The sequence below is a fragment of the Dendrobates tinctorius genome, unplaced genomic scaffold, assembly GCF_039654945.1.
Source record: "Dendrobates tinctorius isolate UK_male_01 unplaced genomic scaffold, ASM3965494v1 ptg000082l, whole genome shotgun sequence".
NCBI lineage: Eukaryota > Metazoa > Chordata > Amphibia > Anura > Dendrobatidae > Dendrobates > Dendrobates tinctorius.
The window spans coordinates 15928717-15939707 of record NW_027361750.1 but is presented as its reverse complement, the minus strand read 5'-3'; the positions used below and the strand labels follow the sequence as shown (position 1 = coordinate 15939707).

General features: G+C 43.3%; 1 protein-coding gene across 1 annotated transcript in view; it reads left to right on the top strand.

The window, feature by feature from the left end:
* The first annotated feature begins 8773 nt into the window (after positions 1–8773).
* NKAIN3 (sodium/potassium transporting ATPase interacting 3) overlaps positions 8774–10991 on the top strand; it is a 1129849-nt gene continuing 1127631 nt past the window's right edge. Inside the window, exon 1 of the mRNA XM_073583933.1 lies at positions 8774–9272. Within this exon, the coding sequence (XP_073440034.1) occupies positions 9219–9272 (54 nt within the window). The 5' untranslated portion in view covers positions 8774–9218. The remainder of the gene's footprint in view (positions 9273–10991) is intronic.

The window sequence follows — 10991 nt, the reverse complement described above, 5'->3', positions numbered from 1 at the left end:
TAGACAGTTCTGGAAAGATGCATTCAGATGCAAGAACTCTGGCGCATAACTCTTTTCCTGACCCCTCTGCCGCTGCCGCCCAGTACCCGCAGGTGTACTAGAGGTGGCAGGGGCAGAAGGGTGGGGTAAAGGGAAAGCGATCTCCTCACCAGCAGCTTCATGTAATGTAGGCGGCCACGATGCTCCTGTGCTGGTGGATGGGACAGATGGGTCGAATGTGTGGGAAGGCTGGGAAGGTGCAGATGTACCGGGGCGGTCGAAGTGTCCCTCAGTGACGGTCTCCTCAGGGATCGCCTCAGAAGGGTCCAATCGTGCAGGCTCCCGAGTGCTGCTCACCGTGCTGTGGAATAAAGAGAAAAAAAAACAATTAAAATAGTGACATGGTATGGCCCTGGCTGAAAAAAAAAAGTTACATCTAAACATTTTTTTGTCACATGTGGTGTGTAATATTTACCTTCTGGTGAGCATTGTCTCCCGGAGGAACGACAGGGCTCATGCGTACTTGTACTTGCTCCTGCGTCCTCCAGATCCACTCGGGGCCCGCATCTCTTTATTGAACTCCTTCTTGAAACGATCCCTCACAGACCGCCACCGCTTCACAATTCTCTCCCCTGAAACGAGAAAGGACAAAGTGGTTAGTATACAACATCAGTGTTTCCCAAACTCCAGTCCTCATGGTCCCCAGGGGTCATGTTTTCAGGATTTCCAAAGTAAATAGAAATCCTGAACACATGATCCGTGGGGACCACGAGGACTGGAGTTCGGGAAACACTGGTTTAAATCAAGCAACCGGTACTGTATATACTTACGCTCTTTAATCTGGGCCCGAGCTTCGAGGTCCTCCCAGCGGTCCACAAGGAGCGAACAGATTTCCTCCCAGAGTCGTTGGGTAACGATAAGGTCAGCGTGGCGGCGGTCAGCCATATTCCAGAGCGGCTCCCTTTCTCTGACGAGATCGATGAGGCGGTCCACATCAATCCCTCCATCCTCACCGTCAGAGTCGGGAGCACGCTGTGAAGGCTGTTAACCCTCCGTCAGGCGCAATATAGATTCTCCTCAGTTCATGCGCAATGTGCCTGACAAGCACAGGTCAGAAAACCACCTATAGTAGCTACATATTTCAATTTCAGGACTATAGAAGTAGTCAGTGACCTTCATAGGAATGTATTAAAAGAGATTACACCAAATCAGATGCAAAAAAAACCATTTATTAACCATAAACTTATTAAAACTAAAAGTACCACTTTTCGGTAGTACCGCCAAATAGGCTCCAGTTATCTTTACTTAACTATTGCTTAAATATAAAATTATGGAAAAAAACTTAAAGGATATTGCACTTAGATGTTACTTAATTATTTTCTACTCATCTTCAGTGGTTTCAATTGCAGCAGAAGCAGCACAGGTACACTTAGAAAAGCAAGGCTGGCAGACGAAAGTTGCATGGGAAAGGCAGATTGATTCTTTACATATTTTGCAGTCATATTTAGAAAGCCTTCTGAAACCAGATACAAATGAGCAGGTAGTACAACTGCGTCTTTTAGAAGGTGGTAGAGTCGGTGTTTGTTCTGGAACATCCTTGGGACGTCCTTTGTATTTTTATCTTTGCCCAAATAATAAGCTAGATCTGTGTCTGTTTCCTCTGTATCAGTGTCATCACCATCCTGCTCTGTTCCAGAATCAGTGTTACATTCTGCTACCTCATCTTCAGATGAAATGTCACTAGATTCCTCTAAATCCTCAGTTACTGCTGGTTCTTCCTCATCATCTTCTAACAAAAAAATCTTCATTTCTTCTAAATGAAGGGGTTTAGATGAATCATACTGTTTTCTGGCCATTGCAGCAGAAAATCTGAAGCAAGAGAGAAAGAGTATGTGTTAGGGCGCAATGTGCCTTAGAAGCCACCCTCCTTTTGTCTAAGAAAACAGTACTTATGTACACTAACGTAGCATTAATCCTTCATAAAACAAGCTAAATACACAATCGTGATGAATAAAAAAAGAAAATACTAACCTTTCAATTTGTGTTGAAATCAGGCGCAATGTGCCTGAGAAGCCAAAGTGTTGATATCTGCTCACTAGAAGGTCTGCTGAGTCACTGTGATATCAGGTTTCACAGAGCCTGTAGAGTCAGGAGATAACTAGGAGGGGTGGGGTTTTCTGATAAGTGGGCAAGGAGAGAGAAGTGAAACTAATTACTGTGTGCCTGTCAGATCTATTGCGCCTGACGGAGGGTTAAAGAAAAAGACAAAAATAACATAATTAGCCTCCACAAAAGAAATGAAATAAAAAGTGCAAAAAAAACAAAGCAAAAATATTTATACTTACACGCTGGTGACCGCCGCGTTGCTGTCGCCGACGACCCTGGGAGGCACTGCGAGGACCTCTTGGCCGAGCACCAGATTGGGAAGACTAGAGAAGAAAACAAAAAATGTTATGTCTTTGGATGTAGGCATTTGTTTGCTGTGTGTGGTCTGCAGAACATTGTTTTCTATGTGTTGTGTGTAGTGTGATGTTGTGTTTCTGCGTTTGATGCAAAAAACTTACCAATTGTGAGCCCACTCCAAGTGTCTGTCCACCCCTTCCTTCTTCTTCTGGGAGCTCCTCTTCATCTTGTGATTCCTGTTTTGAAATAAAAGGCAATGAATAGACATATATTCCAGAGATGATGGATTTTGGAAATAAAAACTTACCGTCAAACGCTGACGATGCGAGGGAGGGCTCCCAGAAGAAGATGTGCTGTCTTCCTCATGGCCAGACTCCATGGCTGTGGGTGGTGTTCCTGCTGCTGCCATCTGCTGCTGCTGCTGCTGCATCTATTGGGCGGCTGTTGAATAAAGAGAAACAAAGGGCCAATGAATATCTTGATATTCCATAGCCCTAGTTTGGAGGAATGGGGGATTTGATAATTACCGTCTCTCATCTGCTGCTGGACTCCCCTCCCGTTGTTCAGCATGCTGCTCCATTTGGGGTGGTGCTGATGGTGCTGCTGCTGCAGATGTCTGCTGCCTTCTCCTGCACCTGGTTCTTGGCTTGGGTGGCATGTTGGGTGTGGCTGAGGGTCACACTGTCTTGCTTTTATATATGTCTTGTGGGCAGAGCTACTGAGCATGCTCAGACCAAAAAAACCGGATCCGGCCACCGGATCCGGCTGTCGCCGGATCAGGCGCATTGCGGCGCTCCTAGGCTTTCATTGTATGAAAAAGCCGGACACGCCGCATCCGGTGTGTCCGACTTTTTCGCCGGAGACAAAAAACGTTACAGTAGCCGTTTTTTGCAGACGCCGGATCGCGTCACATTGCCGGATCCGGCGAAAATCGGATGAAACGCATGGCCATCCGGCTCGATCCGGCTCTAATGCAAGTCAATGGGGGGGAAACTGGATCCGGCATTGCATTTCGCCGGATCGCGCCTGACGGCGAAAACCTGATGTGTGAAAGAGGCCTTAATGATGAGAGGGGTTAATCAGCCATGTTTAGGGCTAGGATGATTAAACAGCTGTAGACTGGGAGGAGCTCAGAAAATAAATACCCAGCTTTTTAGAGCATTTGAGTGTGGGTGGGTCTGGAGATGTGGTTTTGTGCTAAAGAAAGCTGGTGGTGGGCTAACCAGCACTATTGTATGGACTTGTTACTTTATGTTTTACCTTCTGCTGTACAGAGGCTGTATTTACATTTTCTGGTGACGTGGTTTATTTGGATTGCAATAAACCAGGCAGACTTTAAATAGAAAAGGTTCCTTGGTCTACCTTTTAGGGATTTGCTCTGGTAGGCAATGGCAGGGCCGCAGTGATGAGGCAACACACAGGCTTAGGGTCCATACTTCAGTGGTTTAATGACACTTTAAACAGTAGGTAGCAGAAAGTAAGGGGAAAAAAACCCACAAACGTACTCCAACTTGGAGAACCACTGGTCTCAGACTAACCCTTGCATGGGACGGGCTTACTAAGCGGCTGCCTGGTCAGAAGCGTCCGCCAGGTGCCATTCCCAGGGTTGCTATGAGTCTTGTCGCAAAACCTTTGCAACATGTGTAGTCCAACAGAACAAGTTCAGGCTAACTCCAGCCTAGCTCCTCACACCTTGCACTTAGCACATGTGCCAAACAACAATCTCAATAACATAGTCCATAACCACACCCACAGGTGAGGTACACATCACATGGGCTGATCACGTGATCGTTACATCACTGCAAGTCCTCAACCTTAGGGAAACTCCTGGCCAAATTTTATCCTGCTGGGAGAAATATATCTTCCATCTAGCACTACACCCTTTTCTGCACCACATACCTCCCCCTTTGTTCAACCCTATGGGGGTGGACACATGACATACTGACTGTCATCAAGGGAGCATAGAGAAGTGAGTGCACATGCTGACACCCCAGCATGGGGTATGAAGAGGACAAGTACAGGGGGCGCAAGCGCTGCTCTAACATAGTCGCCTTCACCCACGGCATGCAGTACTTCCATAGCAGTCACACTGCGAAACATAAAGTAACAAGTCTATGGAATAGTGCTGTTTTGCCCACTTGGCACAATGTCCAGCTTTTTAGTTCTTTAGCAAAGCCACATAATCGAGGAGGTCTGCAATATCCACACACTGAATTGTTATCTCCCATCCACTATGTGTTCAACAGCCTCTTTACAACATATAGATGTGTATAGCTATATTCAGTGTGTGTGTGTGTATATATATACAGTATACAGAGAGAGGGACAGACATTAGGATGCCTAGCTTTAGAGACTATATTATAACATATAATTCCGTATAATACCCTAAATGTGGACCTAAATAATACTGTTATCAACTTCTCCAAAAAATGTATCATAATGTATCCAAATACCAACATATAGTGCTCAAACAGTACCATGATAAAGTAGCCAAAACAGGCCCTCATATGATGAATTACCATAATAATGCCTCTAGAACGGTTAAATAAAATTTCCAAACGTTGACTAAATACATTGTAATCGGTAATCACACAACACTGCATAAACAATAATTCATACTGTGCATAAACATCTGCTGTACAGTCCCAAATTATACTGACATGTAGTTACCAAATAATGCTGCTATATAGTGACCAACAATACCAATGTACAATGGACAAATAAAGCTTTCATGCAAATTTCAAATAATACTATCATAAAGTGAACCTGTCAGCACGATTTTGTAATGTTTAGTAAAGACATTGCGGGATGTCTCTGTAACACTGATTAAATTATTTAATCACCATTTGAAGTTTTCTGCTAATTAGATTTCGGTGCACAGGGGCCGGACTGTGCACTGTGTCTTTTTCTTCCTGTCGGTGATTCTCCTCTGCCTGCTTCTTCTTCTTCTCTGATTGAAATCTCAGCAGTGACCTATCATTCTTAGACCAGAGGCAGCGGAGGGGCTAGGGAATCACAGACAGGGAGGAGAATACCCAGTGCACAGTCTGGCCTCTGTGCACCGAAATTTAATTAGTATAAAAATGTAAATGGTGATGAAAGAAGAACAACAAAGTGGATTTCTCCATCAAATGTATCAACGTAATCAGTATTACAGCACCATTACTGCCATGCCTTTACTTTACATTACAAAATTGTGCCAATAGGGTCTCTTTAAACTATATTCACATGCAGCATTATAGCATTGTTTTTTTTTGCAGAGGTTTTTTTATGCAAATAAGAATCTGTGTTTTCTGTTACCAGCAAAAGCAATGAGGTTAAAGAAATCTCATGCACATGCTTGCTGTTTTTTTCCTATTTGAGAACTGCAGTGTATTTGAAATCTGCACCATGTCAATTCTTTCTGAGTTTTTGCAGTCATTAAAAGTGATGAGAGTGCAAACAGGTTTTGCTTCATTGTAGCTTTTTTTTTTGCTGTCGACAAATCGCACGTATTCCACACACAAGAAAAAAATGCTGCAAAAATGCAGTCAAACGTGCGTTTTGAATGCAGCATTTTATTTTTTTTTTTTTACTTCCAAGATAGCAGGTTTTGGTCGCAAAAGAAAAAAATGCTGCAAAAACACTGTGTGTGAACAGTGTCTAAATAACATCAGCATAAACACATCAGTTTTTTTTTTCCATTTTGGTTTAAAAGAATACAGTATGTGGGAGATTTTAATTTAGTAGCTGACCATAAAAAAAAAAAAAAAAAAAAGAAACAAAACATTTGCAACCAGAAGAGCATTCATGTATTCATGTATGGTTTTTAAATTTTTATGGTCAGTGCTACCAAATCTTTTGCATCTCCACAAATACTTTTTCTTTAATGTGACACTGGGGAGAGGAGGTCTGTGTGATTAGTGTAGCCTGTTAGTTATATATGCCATTAGCGTATTGCAAATAACTGCTGCACTGAATTAATAGGTAATGGCTGTCTGGTCGGTTTGTGTCTGAGCGGAACATGGGGAAAAATATCTGAGGCTTGTTATGGAATACTAATAATACAAAATGATGATAAAATATTGTTATTATTCCCTCATGTGTTTGCCCTCTTTTCTTTGTTGAATGCTATTTAATAAATAAATCAAAGAATAAATGAATTTATGAATGGATTTATTGTCTATTGCTCATATAGCTCCAACAGCAGAACTTTCCAGAGATCACTTATGATGTGATGTAACGGACACAGAAGGAAGTGGGCCCCTGCGCAAGGACAATATATGGGCCCGTTGAGTTACCTGCCCACAATGAGTTTTTGGCGCATTTTTGATGCTGTGTATTTTTGCTGAGCCAAAACCGCAGCGTCTTCCAGTTCCATCACAGTGGATGGGATTTATAGCAATCTCCTGCCCACTGTCCTTCTTTTGTACTCAGCGTAAACTGACCTGCATTGCGTGCTTCAAATCCGCGGCGTGTCAATTTCTCTTACAGATACGCAGAGTTTTCCCCCGTAGACTTTATTAGATGTGGAAAATCTGAAGGTAAATAGCGCACATGAGTTTTAATTGCCTTTCTGTGGCGGAAACGCATTAAAAACGCATCTAAGGCCGGCTTCACATTTGCAGTTGAGTCCGCAGCATTTGACGCACATACATCCGCATGCGTCCTGCGTGCCTATCTTTAACATGGGGTACGCAGGGACATGCGTTTGCGTACGGTTGCGTCATTTCGCAGTATGCGGCTGGGCGCAGCGAACGCATCGTGTTGCAATTTTTGCGTGTGTAAAAAGAGCATTACTGCCTATGGTAACGCAAGCGTATGCAATGACGTGTATGCTTTGCGTCCACAATAATTTACATAGAAGACACACCCATTGGGCGTGGCTTGTGTAAATTCAAAATTTGCCAGGTAATAGCATTTGCCTATCGTCCGCAACCGCAAACGCATGCATGCGTTTTTTGCATGGGTTTGCGGTTGTGGACGAAACACTGCAGACAACCGCAAATGTGAACCTAGCCTAATCTGCACCTAAGTGTAGCAATAAAGTTTTGTCAAAGCCAAATCACAGGAGAAGCAAAAACAAAGCAGCTATATTTAAAGCATGATATACCAGCAAGAGACAAAAAAATGCAGCTTCAAAAGTGTAAAAAAAAATGCATGTTAAAAAACGCAATAAAAAAAAGCAAGTAACCTAATTAAAACAATAGATGCAGAAATGGGGCAGGAACTCTGCAGCATCAAAAACGCACCAAAAGCTCATGATGGGAACGAGTTTCTGCACCACTTCTGTTCCTATTTACATTAGGCTACTTGCGGTTCTATCATGTTTTTGACGCTGCGTTTTTTGTCTTTTGCTGGCGTGATATGCTTTAAATAAAGCTGCTTTGTTTTGGAAACTTCCTGGTATTTGGCTTTGACAAAACTTTATTGTCATCCATAGGCTCCATTCCCACCATGAGTTTTTGACGCTGCGTGTTTTTTCTGCGTCGGAAATGCAGCGTCTTAGATATCCAGCAAAGTGGATGGAATTTGTAGAAATCTCCTGCCCACTGTGCTTCTCTTTAATGCACCCTAGCCTGACCCGCCGTGTGGGTTACAAACCTGCAGCATGTTCACTTCTCTTGCGAGTGCAGTGAGTTTTCTGTGGGGAATTTCCCCATAGACTTGCATTAGTTGTGGAAATTCCGCATGTAAAAAACACACATGCATTTTTAGTGAGTGTCGCGGAAACGCATAAAAAAACCGCATGTAATCTGCACCTAAGTGTGTCAATAAAGTTTTGACAAAGCAAAAAGCCAGGAAGTATCAAAAACAAAGCAGCTTTATTTAAAGCATGACACACCAATCAGAGACAAAAAAACAGCGCCAAAAACGCGATAAAAAATGCAATTAACCTAATTTAAATAATAGGTGCAGTAATGGTGAAAAAAATCATGTGACATCAAAAAAAGAACCAAAAGCTCATCGTGGGAACACGGCCTTATGGTGCGAATTCCCTGCGGTTTTTATGCGTTTCCGCAACAGAAACAAACTATAAACACGTGCATTGTTTAACTGCAGAATTTCTGCACCTAATGCAAGTCTATGGGGAGACTCGGTGTGGGAAATTTTAGCATACCTGCGAGAGTAAAGGACACGCTGTGAATTTTTAACCCGCACTGCAGCATTAAAAAGAAGCACAGTGGTCAGGAGATTTCTGTAAATCGCATCTGCTTTGCTGATACAGCGAGAAGTTGTGTTATAATATGCAGAATGAAAAGCGCCCCCAAAGCTCATGGTGGGAATGTAGCACTGCCTCTTGGGCCCCAGGTTGCACCAATCATTGTCAGATCACTGATATATCATACACATTTCTCCACACATTAAGTCTTTACTTTAAATCCACATCCTGAATGACTGAAACAGCACTGCATGCAGAAAACTCCAACCTGCAGCTCTCACTCCATCCCTGTACCACAGGTGCCCTGAACCTGTTGAGGCTGTGCCTCTTCTGTCCCCTAGATGGCAGCAGAGAGCCTTCATCCTGCCCATTGCAACAACCTAAAGTCAAGCGTAAAGAGAGAAGAAAGGAAGGAGAGGTCGGAATCCTGGAGATCTGCGCTTTCCTTGGATTTTTGTGGTCGTTCTATGGGATCGCTGCTCAGGGTTTGGGATTAGGGAGCAGGGTCGCAGCTTGGCACGTGTGGAGGTGCTGCTGAATGAAGCATTGGAGATACTGCTGCACAGGGATCTATAGCACTGCAGGTGCTGACTCTCCAGGCAGCGAAGAAAGTGCAGCTACGCCTTAAGGAGCTGTCCAGCACTCTTCCTCCTGAGGCTCGCAGGACACTGTAGTGTGAGTGACCCCTCTCACCATGGGCTGCTGCACTGGACGATGTACACTGATCTTCATCTGCACTTTACAGATGGTGAGTAATTCCCACCCATGCACTTTTCTATGAAGCCCCTGCTGTAAGGTGATCAGGGGACTTGCATGTCATTTCCTAATGTTTGTGGCTCTAAATCCTGGCTGTAATGTGCTGCAGTGTTGTATTACTCTACCCAATGTAGGAACTCCTAGTCTAGGACATGCTGACAAATGGAAGTACCTTCTGCACCATGATTCATGCAGTGCTGATCTGCTGGATGTAATCTGGCCACAGAAGTGGTGTTGGGTTCCAGGAGGAGGTTTGACGCTTCCGTGTGACTATTCACAGAGATCAGAACTGCAACCTCTGTGTAAAATCCACAAAATGACTTGGATCCGTCACCGTGCCTCTTTTCTGCCTGTAAAGCTGCCCGTGCACATTAAAGTGGGGCAAAGTCTAGCGGTCAGTCAACATCTTACCGATACCAACATATTGGCTTCATTGTCTATCAGAGATACCCAATGATTCCGCAGACGTACACGTGTAAGGAGAAAATACGTTCAGGCGAGAGTCTCCACTCATTGTTACCAAAGCATGGTCAATCTAGTGCATGTCATTGGACCATAACCTCAAAATCATGGACAAAAATGCCAATTTTTGGTTATTTTCTGACAGCCGTCATCATCATGGCTCCTGGATTGTATACAAAATCTTATCTTTTGCCCATTGAGCATCCTGTGAATTTAATGTTCTGTATGGTGATAAGGGCAATAATGTGGGTTATTGTGGTTAATGCTATAATTGCCATGCTGGGTCTGGAAACCCTTCATTCCCTGTCTGTACCTGGGCTGTCTGCTCTGCCAGGTCTGTCTACTGAAGAGTATGTGCATGGTCCATTGTCTGTCAGAGCTGGAGGATGCAGCTGCCAGGGAAGGAGCTGTCACTTTTAGAACTGTGTTGTTTCATTGTCTTTATGTTAACCTTATAGTTTGCATAAATGGAACTAAAAGGATATGTTCATTTTGTTCCTCCTATTGCTGCTCGTGGCTGCATTGTGTACAGGTCGCACTAGAATACTCCTGAAATTGCTTTATAATTGTGCGATTCTTCATTTACCTAAATGGGAATGAGTAGGATACATGTACAATGATTCATTTACATAGTCACAATGTATTTAGGGTCTTTGTGATTATTTTGTAGCAGCGATGGCTTTGTTACATTGTACAACTTCCACTAGTTCTGGCCACCTTCATTTATCTGCCATCTAATGAATATGTCATTGAGCGTGACCAGATTATATTAGCCGTGCAATTTAGGACATAGCCATATTGTGTTAGGGCTACGGATATTAGATTTGGCCAAACTTTTTTTTACTTTTTTTCCTCTTGATTTGAGCAAAAAGCGTTGTAGATGTTAAACGCTGATTTTTAGCTAAATGTCTCGCATTTCTGTGTATTGATGAATTTACGGTTTTATGAAGTAACGAATTTGGGTTGGTGAGCGATCATTTGCAGACACTTTCACTTTTGTCTTAAAAGGGTTCTCTAGTCAAAAGTTAAATTTAACAGTTGGCATCCAGAGGGTTAAAATAATTAAAAAAACGCATACTCGTTCCTATACGCGTTGTCTCCCCGCTACAGCACTGCCACTTCTGTATTGTCTGCCAGGCTTAGAGCATTGACATCACCAACCACCAGTGACCTAACCTGTGTGGACGCAGATTGACCAATCTCGACCCTGCAGCCAATCAGTGGCCACAATCAGAGATCGCTGGTGGTC